Genomic DNA, 22,119 nt, shown 5'->3' with positions numbered 1-22,119 from the left:
TTGTTGCCAGGAGGAGAGCTTATAATTGGACTGTGTGAACCCTATACAAACTACAGGGTCACACAAACAGCATGGAACACGGGTATTGTCGCCTTTCTGTTCATCCACAGGTGGGAGCCAGAAGAGAGGAGAGACGCACATACAGAAGAGGGAGACGGCTGCTGTGTGCCATACTCACGGGCGTTTATCACCACCACCACGACCAGCCACTACCTGGAGGTCATGGCTCCACCACCACCACCACCCCAGTGGACCCCAGTGGACCCCAAGACGGACGGACCCCCAGTGGACCCCAGGTCGTTCTGCAGACGACCCCAGACGACCCAGTAAAGATGGAAGAGGAGCAACAACGACTCCAGTCTGTCCCACCAACATCGGTCTACCCAGGATGGACCCCAGGACGGACGGACCCCAATGGACCCCAGGTCGCTTGTCAAAGACCCATGGGAGGAGGAAGAGAGAAGAAAGAAGAGAGAAGAAAGAAGAGAGAAGAAAGAAGAGAGAAGAAGGAAGAGAGAAGAAGGAAGAGAAAAGAAAGAAGCAAGAAGAAAGAAGAAGAAGATAAGACAAGCTGAGTGAGACACGATGCCTAGTGTCCCTTGCTGGTGTCAGCATCATTGCATGGAGCGTAATTGCAAGACAGGATCGTTTGCCTTAACTGGCCGCCCCTCCTGCAAGCATGTTGCTCTGTTGAGTGATTCTTCCTGTGTACGATCCTGTCTTGCAATTACGCTCCATGCAATGATGCTGACACCAGCAAGGGACACTAGGCATCGTGTCTCACTCAGCTTGTCTTATCTTCTTCTTCTTTCTTCTTGCTTCTTTCTTCTCTCTTCCTTCTTCTCTCTTCCTTCTTCTCTCTTCTTTCTTCTCTCTTCTTTCTTCTCTCTTCTTTCTTCTCTCTTCCTCCTCCCATGGGTCTTTGACAAGCGACCTGGGGTCCATTGGGGTCCGTCCGTCCTGGGGTCCATCCTGGGTAGACCGATGTTGGTGGGACAGACTGAAGTCGTTGTTGCTCCTCTTCCATCTTTACTGGGTCGTCTGGGGTCGTCTGCAGAACGACCTGGGGTCCACTGGGGGTCCGTCCGTCTTGGGGTCCACTGGGGTCCGTAAGTCTTGGGGTCCACTGGGGTGGTGGTGGTGGTGGAGCCATGACCTCCAGGTAGTGGCTGGTCGTGGTGGTGGTGATAAACGCCCGTGAGTATGGCACACAGCAGCCGTCTCCCTCTTCTGTATGTGCGTCTCTCCTCTCTTCTGGCTCCCACCTGTGGATGAACAGAAAGGCGACAATACCCGTGTTCCATGCTGTTTGTGTGACCCTGTAGTTTGTATAGGGTTCACACAGTCCAATTATAAGCTCTCCTCCTGGCAACAACTACACTTAAATTTTAATAATCCAATTAACTCTGAATGATATTGACTTGGTGGAACATAAAACAGTAACAGAGTAAAGTTAGAGAAGAGAGAATAAGGTCGTCACTCCTTTTAACTTGTCACAAAAAAAAAATCAACACTAATAGACAAAACACTAGCCTAAACTTAACTGTACCGTTCTTAATCTTAAGTACTTAATTAACCGTTACTCCCACCCTTAACCTACAGCCACCTACGGGACCCAGAGTGTCTCCCTAGCTTCTCCGCCGGTCAACAACTCAAAACTGTTGCCACCCCTGTGACCAGACTATCCAACGTCGAGCGTCCCCAACGTGAAGTCTACTGACATACTAAGCCTCCCCCTAGCATGCTGTACAAGACCAGTACACCTCGGGTTATTGCGTTCAAATGGAGTAAAACAGTCGATCGCAATAATCTGAGCAGAACCACACTTAAACTACTTAAGAACTACACCTACCACTCCCCACTGACCTGGAGACCAGCGGTGGCTGGGTGTCCCCCTGGGACTTGCGAGGTCACCTGTCACACTCAGCTGACCTGCACTACCAACACCGCTAAGTTCCCAAAATCCCCAAATCTTATCACTAACATAAAACACTACACACGCAAGTTCTGGTGAACATTCCCTGAACTTCACAAAACTCACAAAATCACTAAACCAAATCACCAGAGAATCACTATCTCCTAACCTGGAAAAAGCTCGCTAAATCGCGAATAATAAACACCTGTCAAGATCTCCCTGATAGCGCCTGAGCGGCAAAAAGACACGTGGGACTGAACAATGTTAAATGAACACCAATACCTTAAACATTGTTCAACACCGCTACCAACATTGTAACGGGGGGTTGGGGGAAATAGCTCTATCTTGTCCATTATTCCACCCCCCAGTTAACTAACGAGGCCGGGGGAAACAGCTCTCTCTAGTCCGTTATCCCGTCCCCAGTTAGCTAACTATTCTAGAGCACCCTCCAGAGTTCCTAAGGCAACCTCTCTCGTTCAACACCTTGTAACCTAGGTATTTGAATACCAAGGTGCTAAGACTACAAGGCGCCGTCACTTGATCAGTTACCCGAAACTCTAGAGAGAACTCTAGAATACAGAATCATTGCCACAAACGTATAAGAGAAAACGAAAGGAAAGAAATGAATAGTGAAGTAATTAGTGAGGGTTTGGGGTGAGAGGTAGGGAAGTGGGAGGAGCGAGGAGGGTCATTAGTTGAAAGTGAGAGTTCAGAGAGGGGTGGAGGGAGAGTTGTAGATAGGTAGAAGTAGAAGAGTAGATAGTAGAAGTAGAAGAGTAGATAGTAGAAGACGAAATGCTGCCACCATCCATTCATGCTCATTACATACAAGACAAGGAATGGAACTTGTCTGTATCACAATATTCACCAAAGATGTTATCAAGAGATCATTATTAGTATGGTCCCATCTTTATCATGTACTCATTCTAAACCATGAAACCAGTAACCACAGAGGCTTTCTCACCTCAACTCAAAATCTCTAGGGAACAAAATAAAGTCCATTTAAATAATAAATTCAACAATTATATTTTTCATGATAAGTATCATAACTTAAGCAATCCAATTGAAATGTTAAAGATTAATATTCAAAGTGAGTCATCCTCCAAGAATCTGAGAACACTACAACTGACTGCCCCTGATCATCACACAACACTTGTAAAACACGACCAAGTCACCTTAATGTTCACTCACCGAGGACTGAGTCTAAGTTGAATAGAGAGGGGGGGGGGTCTGTAGCTTGACAGAGACTGTCTCGCCCCTGCCGGCCGACAGCCTCCCTGCTAGGGACGTCTTCTCTGCTCTGCTGGCTCGTCTGCTCTGTTGTCTTAATGCTTTTCTTGATGCTCAATGCTCTATGCTCCCTCAGTATATATTGGGGACCCTAGTACTAACTCCGCCCACAAGTAGATAGCCTCCGGCACTACCAAGCCACTCCTTAAACGTCGGCATGTTTGAAGGCTACCAGACTACAATTATAAGCTTAGCGGAAGCAAGGTGAAATTCTCATGATCTGACCTCAGGTCACTTGAGGTCATTAACGCTTTGAGGTGTGAGATCTCAGGCAGACAACTGGCGCCTCTCAGATCCTTGTCTGTGACTCATGTACTCTATGTATGTATTAAACTAAACCAAACACTTTTACAGTGTTACACCCCACAACTGTGGTGCACCAGACGGAACACAACAGTCCCCCACAACTGTGGTGCACCAGACGGAACACAACACAGAAATAACATCACATGAGACCAGAAGACATGGCAGGATGTGCAGAATACCCCCGTTGAAAAACAGACGTGCAACTGGTACTCTGAGAGAGAACTCTATCAACATCAGAGGCCCGAGACTGTTCAACACGCTTCCACTACACATAAGGGGCATAACTAGCCGACCCCTCACAGTGTTCAAGAGAGAACTATCAACATCAGAGGCCCGAGACTGTTCAACACGCTTCCACTACACATAAGGGGCATAACTGGCCGACCCCTCACAGTGTTCAAGAGAGAACTATCAACATCAGAGGTCCGAGACTGTTCAACACGCTTCCACTACACATAAGGGACATAACTGGCCGACCCCTCACAGTGTTCAAGAGGGAACTATCAACATCAGAGGCCCGAGACTGTTCAACACGCTTCCACTACACATAAGGGACATAACTGGCCGACCCCTCACAGTGTTCATGAGAGAACTATCAACATCAGAGGCCCGAGACTGTTCAACACGCTTCCACTACACATAAGGGACATAACTGGCCGACCCCTCACAGTGTTCAAGAGAGAACTGGATAAGCACCTCCAAAGGATACCTGATCAACCAGGCTGTGACTCATACGTCAGGCTGCGAGCAGCCGCGTCCAACAGCCTGGTTGATCAGTCCGGCAACCAGGAGGCCTGGTCGACGACCGGGCCGCGGGGACGCTAAGCCCCGGAAGCACCTCAAGGTAACCTCAAGGTAAGGTAACCCCTAGATCCCTTTCTTTGTCAGAATTCTTTAAAGATTTGTCACATAATTTATAGGTTGTGTGGGGTCTATGTTCTCCTATTCCACATTCCATAACATGGCAAAGCCAAAGCTAGAATATGCAGCAGTTGTGTGGTGCCCATATCTTAAGAAGCACATCAACAAACTGGAAAAGGTGCAAAGACATGCTACTAAGTGGCTCCCAGAACTGAAGGGCAAGAGTTACGAGGAGAGGTTAGAGGCATTAAATATGCCAAAACTAGAAGACAGAAGAAAAAGAGGTGATGTGATCACTACATACAAAATAGTAACAGGAATTGATAAAATCGATAGGGAAGATTTCCTGAGACCTGGAACTTTAAGAACAAGAGGTCATAGATTTAAACTAGCTAAACACAGATGCCGAAGAAATATAAGAAAATTCACTTTCGCAAACAGCAACCCGTTCTCGCACTTTCGTATAGTCAATATTAACTTATTAAATACGTCCATATGTGACATACTAAACATACTAGTTTACCTTGAAAAGCTTCATAGAAAACACCGACCTTACCTAACCTTCTTAGTATGTTAAGATAAGCATCTTATTGCTTCTTAATTACAATTATTACTTAACCTATTAAAGGTATAGGTTAAGTAATAATTGTAATTACGAAGCAATAAGATGCTTATCTTAACATACTAAGAAGGTTAGGTAAGGTTGGTGTTTTCTATGAAGCTTTTCAAGGTAAACTAGTATGTTTAGTATGTCACATATGGACGTATTTAATAAGTCAATATTGACTGTAAGAAAGTGCGAGAACGGGTTGCAAACAGAGTGGTAGACGGTTGGAACAAGTTAGGTGAGAAGGTGGTGGAGGCCAAGACCGTCAGTAGTTTCAAAGCGTTATATGACAAAGAGTGCTGGGAAGACGGGACACCACGAGCGTAGCTCTCATCCTGTAACTACACTTAGGTAATTACAGGACCCCTTAACCACCTTAAGTGGTTGGGCACCATTCCTTCCCTACGTCCCGTCCCAAATCCTTATCCTGACCCAGGGCTATATAGTCGTTTATGACTTGGCGCTTTCACCTGATAGTTCCCTTCCTGATATCATAACCCCTAATTGTCCTTATTTGATGGCCAAGTACTGGTCCCGCTGTCTTAGCGCTTGCTCCTGATAACTACTTTACGCATTTACGCATTATATTTGTCCAGGTAGTACAGTTGGGTTCGTTCTCGACGCACACTCGAGATTTCCGGGTGGGACAGAAACGGTTGGGCATATTTCCTTTCGCCTAATGACTCTGTTCACCTAGAAGTGAGTAAGTACTGTACTCAGTCAGCTTCTTGTGGAGTTGCATCCTGGGCGGGGCCAGTAATTCGATCTTGGAGAAGGGGGGAGGGGGGACTTTGAAATAACCCCAAGGTATATATATAGAGATTCACAGGCTGCCTGTCCCCTGACACCATGAAAAACCAAAATGATTTTGAGTGTATTGGAAGATAATAGTTTTCATATTTCCCGTAATTATCATAGGTGAGGCAACCTTCCCTTCTCTTATCGTAAACATAAAGCATTCATACATCATACAAATTTACGAAATTATTATCAACTATTTATTTACATTAAAAAATAGTTCAAATATATTAGTAATGAATATGAATGAATCCAAATTATTTTATTTTATAAGCATTTCAAAGTCAAATTTAATTCACTTATGAATTTGATAGTGAGAAAGGTACCAAGTTGTGAGATTATTCCAACAATTTAATATTGATCCAGGTAGTAATTTACCGTCGTTGCGACGCGTCAGAGGTTAAGTAACACACACAGGAGAGAGAGGCCATTAACGTTCGCCTGCCAGTGGCCAGGCTGACCCTCACACACAGCCACAAGAGCCATTTTGATTTTGGGTTCGATCGCGCAGCTGTCAACAAATGCCATTCCAACATGGCGGCCAGTGTCAGTGTGGAGGAGTGCGAGGGCGGCTGTGTGTCTCTTTCTCTGTGGATTTTGGTACTCTAAATTGTATCCATGTGGATATACACGCAAATATCGTAGTAGAGAAGCTCATCCATACATTTTGGATTCCATAACTACACAAAATGAGGTAGGTAAGAGTGTTTCAGCAGTCAAATACGAGGAAATAAGTGGAGGGGAGGAGGTAGCAAAGCGACTTATTTCGGACGGTGGCCTTTGTTGATATGGTGCAGATGACGCTCCCAGCAGACAGGATGTGGTGGTGGCAGCGTGCTCTGGGCACAGCAGACCCGGGCTCTTGGTGGTGGGCGTCTGCTGCTGCCACGGGGGCAACCTGCGGGCGGGGGCGGGGGGGAAATAGGGCGGGGGGTGTATGGGCGTGTGTAGGGCGGGAGGCGGCGTGTTGGGGGTCATCATCTGGCGGGCCCCGGCCACCCAGCTGACGGTGCTGGGGGCCCCCCTGGGGTCACACTCACACTCTCTGGGGTCACACTCACACTCTCTGGGGTCACACTCACCCTGGGGGCACACACACACCCTGGGGTCACACTCACACTCTCTGGGGTCACTCATGTCCTGGGGTCACACTCACACTCTGGGGTCACACTCACACCCTGGGGGTCACACTCACACTCTGGGGTCACACTCACACTCTGGGGTCACACTCACACCCTGGGGGTCACACTCACACTCTGGGGTCACACTCACACTCTGGGGTCACACTCACCCTGGGGGTCACTCGCCCACCTGGAGTAATATCCACACCTAGAGTCACACCCGAGTATCACACCAAGCCACACCCGATGTTCCGCATATACACACTCACACTGGACTCTTGCTCAATGTGTGTGTGTGTGTGACTAACACTAACACTCACAGAGTGGTCTGATACTCGCACACACAGAGTGGTCTAACTCTCGCAAACAGAGTGGTCTAACACTTGCACACACAGAGTGGTCTAACTCTCGCAAACAGAGTGGTCTAACACTTGCAAACAGAGTGGTCTAACACTTGCAAACAGAGTGGTCTAACACTTGCACATACAGAGTGGTCTAACTCTCGCAAACAGAGTGGTCTAACACTTGCACACACAGAGTGGTCTAACTCTCGCAAACAGAGTGGTCTAACACTTGCACACACAGAGTGGTCTAACTCTCGCAAACAGAGTGGTCTAACACTTGCAAACAGAGTGGTCTAACACTTGCACACACAGAGTGGTCTAACTCTCGCAAACAGAGTGGTCTAACACTTGCAAACAGAGTGGTCTAACTCTCGCAAACAGAGTGGTCTAACACTTGCAAACAGAGTGGTCTAACTCTCGCAAACAGAGTGGTCTAACACTTGCAAACAGAGTGGTCTAACTCTCGCAAACAGAGTGGTCTAACACTCACAGACAGAGTGGTATAACACTTGCAAACAGAGTGGTCTAACACTTGCAAACAGAGTGGTCTAACACTTGCAAACAGAGTGGTCTAACTCTCGCAAACAGAGTGGTCTGACACTTGCAAACAGAGTGGTCTGACACTTGCAAACAGAGTGGTCTAACTCTCGCAAACAGAGTGGTCTGACACTTGCAAACAGAGTGGTGTAACACTTGCAAACAGAGTGGTCTAACTCTCACAGACAGAGTGGTCTAACACTTGCAAACAGAGTGGTCTAACACTCACAGACAGAGTGGTATAACACTTGCAAACAGAGTGGTCTAACACTTGCAAACAGAGTGGTCTAACTCTCGCAAACAGAGTGGTCTAACTCTCGCAAACAGAGTGGTCTGACACTTGCAAACAGAGTGGTCTGACACTTGCAAACAGAGTGGTCTAACACTTGCAAACAGAGTGGTCTAACTCTCGCAAACAGAGTGGTCTGACACTTGCAAACAGAGTGGTCTATCACTTGCAAACAGAGTGGTCTAACACTTGCAAACAGAGTGGTCTAACACTTGCAAACAGAGTGGTCTAACTCTCGCAAACAGAGTGGTCTAACACTTGCAAACAGAGTGGTCTAACACTTGCAAACAGAGTGGTCTAACACTTGCAAACAGAGTGGTCTGACACTTGCAAACAGAGTGGTCTAACACTTGCAAACAGAGTGGTCTAACTCTCGCAAACAGAGTGGTCTGACACTTGCAAACAGAGTGGTCTAACACTTGCAAACAGAGTGGTCTAACACTTGCAAACAGAGTGGTCTGACACTTGCAAACAGAGTGGTCTAACACTTGCAAACAGAGTGGTCTAACTCTCGCAAACAGAGTGGTCTAACACTTGCAAACAGAGTGGTCTAACACTTGCAAACAGAGTGGTCTAACTCTCGCAAACAGAGTGGTCTAACACTTGCAAACAGAGTGGTCTGACACTCTCAAACAGAGTGGTCTAACACTTGCAAACAGAGTGGTCTAACACTCACAGACAGAGTGGTCTAACACTTGCAAACAGAGTGGTCTGACACTTGCAAACAGAGTGGTCTAACACTTACAGAGTGGTAGCCGGTTGGAACAAGTTAGGTGAGAAGGTGGTGGAGGCCAAGACCGTCAGTAGTTTCAAAGCGTTATATGACAAAGAGTGCTGGGAAGACGGGACACCACGAGCGTAGCTCTCATCCTGTAACTACACTTAGGTAATTACACTCACACACAAACATAAGTCACATTTACTCTCATCCCTTCCGTAGAGTCACACTAAAAAAAATTGCAGTGATGATACACATACCTGGGGGTCACACTCCCCCAGTAAACTTCTCCCAAGTTACCCCCTTGAATTACAGTCACTTCAAGGTCACATATCCTCGCTCCCCTGGGCGGGTCAAACTTCTCCTGAATGATACTCACCACCCAGGTGGTGGTGGTCACACTCGAGGGTCACACGCACACTTACATTTTGAGGCGGACCTGGATCAGACTCGTCCAGACTGACCAACCAACCATAATCTCAAGGTTCATGTCCGTGCCAACATTGGCACCAGACACACCAACTTGGGATTGAAATATCAGGTGTACTTCTTTCAACTCTGCATGTAATACCACAGGCATAGGCATCCCAGGAAACGTTTATTTATCTGAATTAAAAGATTACATTGACATCTCTAGAGTCAACCAATACCATGATTGACCACACCCTGTTTTAGCCTGTCAAGCTAGTGAGGTGAGGTTCCCCCTACACCACCTGCTGACTGGCCACACACCACCTGCTGACTGGCCACACACACCACCTGCTCACTGGCCACATACCACCTGCTGACTGGCCACACACACCACCTGCTGACTGGCCACACACACCACCTGCTCACTGGCCACACACCACCTGCTCCCTGGCCACACACACCACCTGCTCACTGGCCACACACACCACCTGCTGACTGGCCACACACACCACCTGCTCACTGGCCACACACACCACCTGCTCACTGGCCACACACACCACCTGCTCACTGGCCACACACACCACCTGCTGACTGGCCACACACACCACCTGCTCACTGGCCACACACACCACCTGCTCACTGGCCACACACACCACCTGCTCACTGGCCACACACACCACCTGCTCACTGGCCACACACACCACCTGCTCACTGGCCACACACACCACCTGCTCACTGGCCACACACACCACCTGCTCACTGGCCACACACACCACCTGCTCACTGGCCACACACACCACCTGCTCACTGGCCACACACACCACCTGCTCACTGGCCACACACACCACCTGCTCACTGGCCACACACACCACCTGCTCACTGGCCACACACACCACCTGCTCACTGGCCACACACACCACCTGCTCACTGGCCACACACACCACCTGCTCCCTGGCCACACACACCACCTGCTCACTGGCCACACACACCACCTGCTCACTGGCCACACACACCACCTGCTGACTGGCCACACACACCACCTGCTGACTGGCCACACACACTACCTGCTGACTGGCCACACACACCACCTGCTCACTGGCCACACACCACCTGCTCCCTGGCCACACACACCACCTGCTCACTGGCCACACACACCACCTGCTGACTGGCCACACACACCACCTGCTGACTGGCCACACACACCACCTGCTGACTGGCCACACACACCACCTGCTGACTGGCCACACACCACCTGCTGACTGGCCACACACACCACCTGCTGACTGGCCACACACACCACCTGCTGACTGGCCACACACACCACCTGCTCACTGGCCACACACACCACCTGCTCACTGGCCACACACCACCTGCTCCCTGGCCACACACACCACCTGCTCCCTGGCCACACACACCACCTGCTCACTGGCCACACACACCACCTGCTCCCTGGCCACACACACCACCTGCTGACTGGCCACACACACCACCTGCTGACTGGCCACACACACCACCTGCTGACTGGCCACACACAGCACCTGCTGACTGGCCACACACAGCACCTGCTGACTGGCCACACACACCACCTGCTGACTGGCCACACACACCACCTGCTGACTGGCCACACACCACCTGCTGACTGGCCACACACACCACCTGCTCACTGGCCACACACCACCTGCTGACTGGCCACACACCACCTGCTGACTGGCCACACACCACCTGCTGACTGGCCACACACCACCTGCTGACTGGCCACACACACCACCTGCTCACTGGCCACACACACCACCTGCTGACTGGCCACACACACCACCTGCTGACTGGCCACACACACCACCTGCTGACTGGCCACACACACCACCTGCTGACTGGCCACACACACCACCTGCTGACTGGCCACACACCATCTGCTCACCAATATTGCCAGCCAGCTGAGTACAGTACTTGGTTATGGCATAGTGAATATCTCCCGTATATACCCATAGACTAATGTCAGTATTGCAGAATAATTTTAAACTTGTCTCGGAATATTAATACAGCTTTCAACGTCTGACCAAAATAACTTTGAGCCATATTTAGTGTCAAGTGAGATACATGTAGCTATAGTGTTTGTACATAAGAGAATTACATTGTTGGTTACATTAGCCATATTTATGGTACTGTTCCTCATGATATATTTTTGTTTATAGTCGTGTGTCAATAAATTACACAACAATTAAGGTATGAAGAACCAGCGGGCAAGATAGGTCTCAAGATGCTTGGTGATGAGAGTAAGGGATTTGTCTCAAAGCAGGAGGATAAGGCATTGTTGGGCCGCTTGTGGGCTTCTGTAGAAGATAATCTAATTTGTATTTTAGAGTGAAGGTTGTTTACATGGTCAGCTGATCCACATCAGCTGATCGGAACAACCCTGGACATCTTCAAGAGAAAACTGGACGGTTTTCTAAGAGAGGTTCCGGATCAGCCGGGCTGTGGTGGGTATGTGGCCCTGCGAGCCGCTCCAAGCAACAGCCTGGTGGACCAAACTCTCACAAGTCGAGCCTGGCCTCGGGCCGGGCTTGGGGAGTAGAAGAACTCCCAGAACCCCATCAAGCAGGTATATGTGGGCCTGCGGGCCGCTCCAAGCAACAGCCTGGTGGACCAAACTCTCACAAGTCGAGCCTGGCCTCGGGCTGGGCTTGGGCAGTAGAAGAACTCCCAGAACCCCATCAAGCAGGTATATGTGGGCCTGCGGGCTGCTCCAAGCAACAGCCTGGTGGACCAAACTCTCACAAGTCAAGCCTGGCCTCGGGCCGGGCTTGGGGAGTAGAAGAACTCCCAGAACCCCATCAAGCAGGTATATGTGGGCCTGCGGGCCGCTCCAAGCAACAGCCTGGTGGACCAAACTCTCACAAGTCAAGCCTGGCCTCGGGCCGGGCTTGGGCAGTAGAAGAACTCCTAGAACCCCATCAAGCAGGTATATGTGGGCCTGCGGGCCGCTCCAAGCAACAGCCTGGTGAACCAAACTCTCACAAGTCAAGCCTGGCCTCGGGCCGGGCTTGGGCAGTAGAAGAACTCCCAGAACCCCATCAAGCAGGTATATGTGGGCCTGCGGGCCGCTCCAAGCAACAGCCTGGTGGACCAAACTCTCACAAGTCAAGCCTGGCCTCGGGCCGGGCTTGGGCAGTAGAAGAACTCCCAGAACCCCATCAAGCAGGTATCAACCAGGTGACCTGGATATCCTTAATGAATTTTGGTGCAAAATTATCATTCATAGGAGTAGAAAATCTACCAGAACCAAACATCCAGGTACAATCCAGGAATAGAATTACCTGTTAATGAATTCAGGCTACCTTGGAGTTACCTTGGAGTTTTTCCAGGACTTCGCAGCCCAGTCGTCGACCAGGCCTCCTCATTGCTGGACTGGTCAACCAGGCTGTTGGATGTGACTGCTTGCAGCCTGACGTATGAATCACAGCCTGGTTGATCAGGTATGCTTTGGAGGTGCTTATCCAGTTCTCTCTTGAACACTGTGAGGGGTCGGCCAGTTATGTCCCTTATGTGTAGTGGAAGCGTGTTGAACAATCTCGGGCCTCTGATGTTGATAGTTCTCTCTTGAACACTGTGAGGGGTCGGCCAGTTATGTCCCTTATGTGTAGTGGAAGCGTGTTGAACAGTCTCGGGCCTCTGATGTTGATAGTTCTCTCTTGAACACTGAGGGGTCGGCCAGTTATGTCCCTTATGTGTAGTAGAAGCGTGTTGAACAGTCTCGGGCCTCTGATGTTGATAGTTCTCTCTTGAACACTGTGAGGGGTCGGTCAGTTATGTCCTTTATGTGTAGTGGAAGCGTGTTGAACAGTCTCGGGCCTCTGATGTTGATAGTTCTCTCTTGAACACTGTGAGGGGTCGGCCAGTTATGTCCCTTATGTGTAGTAGAAGCGTGTTGAACAGTCTCGGGCCTCTGATGTTGATAGTTCTCTCTTGAACACTGTGAGGGGTCGGCCAGTTATGTCCTTTATGTGTAGTGGAAGCGTGTTGAACAGTCTCGGGCCTCTGATGTTGATAGTTCTCTCTTGAACACTGTGAGGGGTCGGCCAGTTATGTCCTTTATGTGTAGTGGAAGCGTGTTGAACAGTCTCGGGCCTCTGATGTTGATAGTTCTCTCTTGAACACTGTGAGGGGTCGGCCAGTTATGTCCCTTATGTGTAGTGGAAGCGTGTTGAACAGTCTCGGGCCTCTGATGTTGATAGTTCTCTCTTGAACACTGTGAGGGGTCGGCCAGTTATGTCCTTTATGTGTAGTGGAAGCGTGTTGAACAGTCTCGGGCCTCTGATGTTGATAGTTCTCTCTTGAACACTGTGAGGGGTCGGCCAGTTATGTCCCTTATGTGTAGTGGAAGCATGTTGAACAGTCTCGGCCTCTGATGTTGTTAACATAAGGTTTGTTAATGTACCATACATTAATCACTGGAACCATGTGTTTACTGTATGGTGCTTAGGCTAGGTTAAAGTCAACAGTTGCAGGACACTTAATGAAGTTATTGACATTCTCAGTGGACTTAGAAATAAGTGTTTAGTACAAAACTTTCAGATGGAATCAAAAGAAACAACATTTTTAAAAATTACACTGAAATGTATGCTGCACATGCAGTAGCCAGAGATTCTGCCCGAAATGCTATGCGAGTTAGTGACTTTGCAAGAATGTAAGGACACCAATGTTATGTACTCTCACACACCCAATGTAATTCTTGTGTATAAATAAATAAATAAATATAGAAATAAATAAATAAGATATGAAGAAAGTTGTTGGCATTCAGGGTTTTGTTGTGTATCCAGGCACCCTGGCACCAGTATCCAGGCACCCTGGCACCAGTATCCAGGCACCCTGGCACCAGTATCCAGGCACCCTGGCACCAGTATCCAGGTACCCTGGCACCAGTATCCAGGCACCCTGGCTCCAGTATCCAGGCACCCTGGCTCCAGTATCCAGGCACCCTGGCTCCAGTATCCAGGCACCCTGGCACCAGTATCCAGGCACCCTGGCTCTAGTATCCAGGCACCCTGGCTCCAGTATCCAGGCACCCTGGCACCAGTATCCAGGCACCCTGGCACCGGTATCCAGGCACCCTGGCACCAGTATCCAGGCACCCTGGCACCAGTATCCAGGCACCCTGGCACCAGTATCCAGGCACCCTGGCACCGGTATCCAGCCACCCTGACACCAGTATCCAGGCACCCTGGCACCGGTATCCAGGCACCCTGGCACCAGTATCCAGGCACCCTGGCACCAGTATCCAGGTACCCTGGCACCAGTATCCAGGCACCCTGGCTCCAGTATCCAGGCACCCTGGCACCAGTATCCAGGCACCCTGGCACCAGTATCCAGGCACCCTGGCACCAGTATCCAGGCACCCTGGCACTAGTATCCAGGCACCCTGGCACCAGTATCCAGGGACCCTGGCACCAGTATCCAGGCACCCTGGCACCAGTATCCAGGCACCCTGGCTCTAGTATCCAGGCACCCTGGCACTAGTATCCAGGGACCCTGGCACCAGTATCCAGGCACCCTGGCACCGGTATCCAGCCACCCTGACACCAGTGTCCAGGCACCCTGGCACCGGTATCCAGGCACCCTGGCACCAGTATCCAGGCACCCTGGCACCAGTATCCAGGTACCCTGGCACCAGTATCCAGGCACCCTGGCTCCAGTATCCAGGCACCCTGGCACCAGTATCCAGGCACCCTGGCACCAGTATCCAGGCACCCTGGCACCAGTATCCAGGCACCCTGGCACTAGTATCCAGGCACCCTGGCACCAGTATCCAGACCCACTGGCACCAGACCCAGACACTATGGCACCAGTATCCAGACACGCTGATGGCCACCAGTATCCAGGCACCCTGGCACCAGTATCCAGACCCTCTGGCACCAGACCCAGACACTCTGGCACCAGTATCCAGATGGCAAAAGATAATATCTGTGGACAGGAAGCCTGCAGTTGGAGTTATCAGGGGTCCTTGTTGGCCAACTACTGACCTTCTCCGTCAGTAAATAAGTCCGTCGTGTGTATGTAAACAAGGGCCATTTGGAGGTAGGCCCACCCCAGAACCCTCTGTGTGTGTATTCTTTCAAATAGTGTAACGTACTCAGGTAACTAGTGCCCAGACACAGAAACTAGACGCCTCCGCTGTAAGGTAACTAGTGGGAAAATGCAAGTAATGTAATCTAACAAGTGAACAAAACAAATTAAGAGTGCGACACGTGGTAGCAACACTGGCCGTCCATACAGCCTCCTCCAGGCCTATCTCAAGTTGGTAAACACCCACGGTCAACACCCACGGTCAACACCCACGGTCAGCACCCACGGTCAAACCCCCCCCCCCACCGGTCAACACCCCCCCCACCGGTCAACACCCCACCTTGTAAGACCTGGTAAGACCATCACCACTGAACAGAAGTGTTCCAAAATATGGCTTTGATAAAAACGTGCATAGAATGCAACATGAAGGTAGATTACCAACAGAGCTTTCAATGCCAACTCTGTTCAGCAGCCATACACAAAAAATGTGCCAACATGACTAACAATTCAAGGAGAAATGGTCCCAGTGACCACTCTGTGTACTGGCTCTGCAAAAAGGATGATGTAACTTTTTTGAAGATGATGGAAATCCTGGATAAAACTCCCGCCGAAAACAGAGAATTACTAATTAATGCCTGCATAGCAATTTCTAATGTCTTCAAACAAACTGTACATGACAGCAAAGTACAACCAGATGTGGCACAGAGCTCGGAGTCGGGGATGCCTGAGCAGGGCGCGGAGTCGGGGATGCCTGAGCAGGGCGCGGAGTCGGGGATGCCTGAGCAGGGCGCGGAGTCGGGGACGCCTGAGCAGGGCGCGGAGTTGAGGACGCCTGAGCAGGGCGCGGAGTCGGGACCCCTGAGCGGAGTGCGGAGTCGAGGACCCCTGAGCGGAGTGCGGAGTCGGGGACCCCTGAGCAGAGCGCGGAGTCGGGGACCCCTGAGCAGAGCGCGGTGTCAAGGGCGCCGGAGCTGAGCGCGGTGTCACAGGCCCCAGAGCAGAGCACAGTGTCGGGGACGCCGCAGCAGAGTGTGGTCCCTGGGAAAGGGAAACAAACAAAACAAGGCCCCAAAATCTGTTGGTATTACAAATGGGCTACCTGTAAGGATGGGGAATTGGGAAGAACAAATGGAACATGTAAATACGATCACCCTAGAAAGTGCAGAAACCTCCTCAATACAGGTAAATGTACCAAAAGCTGTGAATTCTTTCACCCAGAAATTTGCAAGAACTCTTTGGACAGAAAAGAGTGCTTCAATGCTGAATGTCCAGCTTTTCATATAAGAGGTACCAGGCGAATAAAACTGACAGACTACCACTATGAAAACAGCCATTACATCGACCGGGATAATTTTTTAGCAAGAGGAAGAGGAGAAGAATGGCTAAAAATGACCAGACTCTACCACCAACTCGGTCAAATGCTAGAGAGGACAAAAACACAGTGGCCTCCATACCAGAGCCTCAGATATTAACACCAAGTAAAGCATCCAGCACTTCCACTAACACGATAACATCATTTATATTTGCCAACATCCACGGTATAAAAACACGCAAATCCAACAAAGTTCACTTTATAGATGGTCTCCTTCATGAGGCAAATGCAATGTTTGCAGCCCTAATGGAAACTCACACAAAGGACTACCTTGATGGTGAAATATGGATCTCAGAGTACAATCTTTTCAGATGTGGTAGAAAACACCGGCTTCAGGGTGGGGTCAGCCTCTACATCAAAGACACACTCATCTGTACTGAGCTGCTAAACACCTCAAATGATATGGTGGAAGTGCTGATAGTCAAAATAGAGATCCTAAATGTAGTTGTTGTCCTGGTATATAAGTCACCGGAGGCAAACCCTCAGCAGTTTAAAGACCACTAATGAAAATAGAACACTGCTTGGAAAACCTCACAAATCCAGCTTCGAACATCATCCTGCTTGGGGACTTCAACCTACGGCACCTGAAATGGAAGCACCTGGCTAATACAGTAATATCAGAAAGAATACCAGGAAGTAGCCTAAATGAACAGGCACATGCAAATGACCTGCTACGGATGTGCGACAGGTTTGCCTTAAACCAGCAAATAGTAGAACCAACTAGGAAGGAGAACACGCTGGACCTCATTTTCACTAATAATGATGAATTGATCGGGAACATAATAATTACAAATACCTGTTACTCAGATCACAACTTGATTGAAGTTCTGACAACCATGGGGAATGGACCTTCAAAACCAGTCCAGATTCCTGGTGGAGGAGATTTCAGTAAATTCAACTTCAATAATAAACAGATAAACTGGGAGCAAATAAACCAGGACTTCACAGAAATAAACTGGGGAGAACAGCTAGAAAATGCAAACCTGAACCAGTGCCTGGAAAAAATAAGCTCAGTAGCACTAGAAATATGTTCAAACCGCATACCCCTAAGAAAAAAGAGAAAGAGATGCAGATTGGAACGGAAACGTCGTTCCCTATATAGGCGAAGAAAACGAATCGCGGAACAACTTAAGAGTCGCACCCTATCTCAAGAACGGCGAATAAGGTTAGGTAGAGAAATAGAAACAATTGAACTCAAGCTACAAGAATCATACAAAACCCAGGAGAGGCAAAGAGAGCAAAACGCCATCAGTGAAATAGAGAGAAATCCGAAATATTTTTTCTCCTATGCAAAATCAAGATCAAAAACCACATCTAGTATCGGGCCCCTGCGAAAGGGAGATGGAACTTTCACCGATGACAACAAAGAAATGAGCGAGTTACTGAGGAAGCAGTACGACTCTGTTTTCAGCGAGCCATTAAACGCACTAAAGATTGATAACCCAAATGAATGTTTCATGGATATGATACCAACATCAAATCATATATCAGACGTCGCCCTATCCCCACTAGATTTTGAAGAAGCCATAAACAGTATGCCTATGCACTCTGCACCAGGCCCGGATTCTTGGAACTCCATATTCATCAAGAACTGTAAAAAACCATTATCGCAGGCCCTTCACATTCTGTGGAGACAAAGCCTAGATACTGGCGTTATCCCTGACATACTAAAAACAGCAGAGATAGCACCACTCCATAAAGGAGGAAATAAGGCAGAGGCAAAAAATTACAGACCGATAGCACTAACATCACACATCATAAAAATTTTTGGGAGAGTGCTAAGAAGCAAGATCACAAAATACATGGAATCACAGCATCTCCATAACCCCGGACAACATGGTTTCAGAACAGGGTACTCTTGCCTGTCGCAGTTGCTGGACCACTATGATATGGCATTAGATGCTATGGAAGACAAACAAAACGCTGATGTAATTTACACAGATTTCACAAAAGCTTTTGATAAATGTGACCATGGTGTTATTGCACATAAAATGCATTTAAAAGGAATTACCGGGAAAATAGGCAGATGGATCTACAATTTCCTGACTAACAGAACCCAATGTGTAATAGTCAACAAAATAAAATCCAGCCCATCAACCGTGAAGAGCTCAGTCCCCCAGGGTACTGTGCTTGCTCCAGTACTTTTTCTCATCCTCATATCGGACATAGACAAGAACACAACCTATAGCACTGTATCATCCTTTGCAGATGACACTAGGATTTTCATGAGAGTTGGCAACATAGAGGACACGGCAAACCTCCAATCAGATGTAGATCAGGTCTTTCTATGGGCTACAGAAAATAATATGGTGTTTAACGAGGATAAGTTCCAGCTCATGCGCTACGGAAAAATTGAAAATATAAAAACGGAAACCACGTACAAAACTCAGGCAAATCATAACATAGAACGAAAAGGCAATGTAAAGGATCTGGGTGTACTCATGTTGGAAGACCTTACCTTTAAAGAACACAATAAAGTAGCCGTCACAACTGCAAGAAAAATGACAGGTTGGATAACAAGAACTTTTCACACTAGAGATGCTATACCGATGATGATACTTTTCAAAATGCTTGTGCTCTCTAGAGTGGAGTACTGCTGCACAATGACAGCCCCTTTCAAAGCTGGAGAAATTGCTGACCTGGAGAGCGTGCAGAGATCCTTTACTGCTAGAATCCACTCAGTAAAACATCTGAATTACTGGGACCGACTAAAGAGCCTAAATCTGTACTCCCTTGAGCGCAGGCGGGAGAGATACATAATAATTTACACATGGAAAAAAATTGAGGGGCTGGGCCCAAACCTGCACACAGAAATAACATCACATGAGACCAGAAGACATGGCAGGATGTGCAGAATACCCCCATTGAAAAGCAGAGGTGCAACAGGTACTCTGAGAGAGAACTCTATCAACATCAGAGGCCCGAGACTGTTCAACACGCTTCCACTACACATAAGGGGCATAATTGGCCGACCCCTCACAGTGTTCAAGAGAGAACTGGATAAGCACCTCCAAAGGATACCTGATCAACCAGGCTGTGACTCATACGTCAGGCTGCGAGCAGCCGCATCTAACAGCCTGGTTGATCAGTCCAGCAACCTGGAGGCCTGGTCGACGACCGGGCATGGGGACGTTAAGCCCCAGAAGCACCTCAAGGTAACCTCAAGGCAAGGTTCTCCAGGATGCAATACACAATTGCCCAACTTATCCAGTATCCATCTTTAGATATATCGATTTTTGTCCTTCATATGGTGTGGCATTGCCGGAACAACCGTGGACATCTTCAAGAGGAACCTAGATAATTTCCTCCAAGGAGTGCCGGACCAACCGGGCTGTGGTGGGTATGTGGGCCTGCGGACTGCTCCAAGCAACAGCCTGGTGGACCAAACTCTCGCAAGTCAAGCCTGGCCTCGGGCCAGGCTTGGGCAGTAGAAGAACTCCCAGAACCCCATCAAGCAGGTATTTGTGGGCCTGCGGGCCGCTCCAAGCAACAGCCTGGTGGACCAAACTCTCGCAAGTCAAGCCTGGCCTCGGGCCGGGCTTGGGCAGATGAAGAACTCCCAGAACCCCATCAAGCAGGTATATGTGGGCCTGCGGGCCGCTCCAAGCAACAGCCTGGTGGACCAAACTCTCACAAGTCAAGCCTGGCCTCGGGGCGGGCTTGGGCAGTAGAAGAACTCCCAGAACCCCATCAAGCAGGTATATGTGGGCCTGCGGGCCGCTCCAAGCAACAGCCTGGTGGACCAAACTCTCACAAGTCAAGCCTGGCCTCGGGCCGGGCTTGGGCAGTAGAAGAACTCCCAGAACCCCATCAAGCAGGTATATGTGGGCCTGCGGGCCGCTCCAAGCAACAGCCTGGTGGACCAAACTGTCACAAGTCAAGCCTGGCCTCGGGCCGGGCTTGGGCAGTAGAACTCCCAGAACCCCATCAACCAGGTATCAACCAACTCCTGGGTTGCCTATTTTACTACTAGGTGAGCAGAAGCATCAGGCAAAAGGAAATGTGCCCAACCATTTTTGCCCTTCCTATGGTGTGTGGCATTGTGAGGTCTCATCAGGGCTAAATATAATTGGAAGATAATGTGTGCATTTATTGTAGAATATTCTGGCTATAAATCCAAGTATGTATGATGGTTATAAATTACTGAGACAAGATTTGCAAAATACCTCTTGGTGGGAGTTAATAGAAGATCAGGGCATGGAAGAGTCATGGGAAAATTAAAAAAAAAAAGCTCATCACTGAACTTGTTGAAAAGGACCTACCAAGAAGAAGAAAGAAACGTCAAAGAACTAGGTGGATGACAAAGCGAAACCACTGGAAGAAGTATGTTGTTGTTTAAGATTCGCTACCTGGAACAAAAAGTTCCAAGTAGCACGGGCTATGGTGAGCCCGTGGTGGAAGAAGTATCAACCCACCAGGAATCACACTGAGATATACAGAAGGGCATAAAATATGGTACTCGTGAAATCAGATCACATAAAAGGAACTGTGGAAGAAAACTTGCTCGTAACATAAAAAAGGATCCAAATTTATTTTATGCTGGTTTTAAAAAGTAAAACAATGTCTAACGACTTGATAGGTCCCTTAAAAGATGAGACTTACCAAGCTATAATCAGTGATAACAAGGCAGCCAACACTGAATGAATACTTTACATCAGTGTTCACACTAGAGAGATTAGACAGCATCCCAATATCCACACAAATGTTTAAAGTAGGGGAAGATAATGAATTAAGGGATATTCCTATAACATCCAAAACTATCAGGAAGACAACTGACAGAGTAAAGGACTCACAAGCCCCAAATGTTGATGGAATTAAATCTAAAGGTTTAAATGAACTGGCAGATGAACTCTGTCATCCACTGAAACTCCTATTCAGAAAATTTGGGCCAAGTGAGAGTTCCCTTAGATTGGAAATACATATGTAAATGTCACCCTCCTATCTTCAAAAATGGCAGAAAGAGCTGCCAAGTGATCAGCCGAACCTCACATATCTGCAAGCTCAGGGAGAGAATTACTCGCCATCTCACAGAACACAATCTTGTAAAATCTACATGACATGATTTAATTCAAAATAAATCTTGCCTTACTAACCAGCTCACATTTTTGGAGATGATAACCAACTCTTCAGAGAAAGGACTTCCAATTGGCATAGTATACATGGACTGCTCTAAAGCTTTTGGCATTTCATTCACTTTTGACATGGTACCCCATGAAAGATTGGCAAGAAAATTACAACCACATGGAATAAATGGTAAAATTCTAGATGGATTAAAGACTAGTTAAAAACAAAGAAAGCAAAGGGGTCGTCTTAAATGGAACAAATCTGACTGAAGAAATGTGATAAGTGGGGTACCTCAAGGCTCTATCTTGGGACCAAACCTTTTTGTCATATATAGTGGTACCTTCTTTTACGAATTTAATCGGTTCCAAGAGGTGGTTCGTAAACCGAAACAAATTTTCCCATAAGAAATTATATAAATTGAATTAA

General features: G+C 48.3%; 1 protein-coding gene across 4 annotated transcripts in view; it reads left to right on the top strand.

Moving 5' to 3' along the window:
• Positions 1–6,320: 6,320 nt before the first annotated feature.
• The window catches only part of ena (ENAH actin regulator enabled), a 597,539-nt gene continuing 581,740 nt past the window's right edge, over positions 6,321–22,119 (top strand). For all 4 annotated transcript variants that reach the window (XR_011223588.1, XR_011223585.1, XM_069308843.1 and 1 more), the window contains exon 1: positions 6,321–6,471. Coding sequence is in view for 2 of the 4 variants with exons in the window: in XM_069308843.1 (XP_069164944.1) it covers positions 6,467–6,471 (5 nt within the window). In the remaining 2 variants the exon portion in view is untranslated. The remainder of the gene's footprint in view (positions 6,472–22,119) is intronic.

This window comes from Procambarus clarkii, chromosome 6, assembly GCF_040958095.1.
Source record: "Procambarus clarkii isolate CNS0578487 chromosome 6, FALCON_Pclarkii_2.0, whole genome shotgun sequence".
In the NCBI taxonomy this organism is placed as follows: Eukaryota; Metazoa; Arthropoda; class Malacostraca; order Decapoda; family Cambaridae; genus Procambarus; species Procambarus clarkii.
The sequence above is the reverse complement of the archived record's forward strand: the minus strand, read 5'-3'. Positions and strand labels throughout refer to the sequence as shown.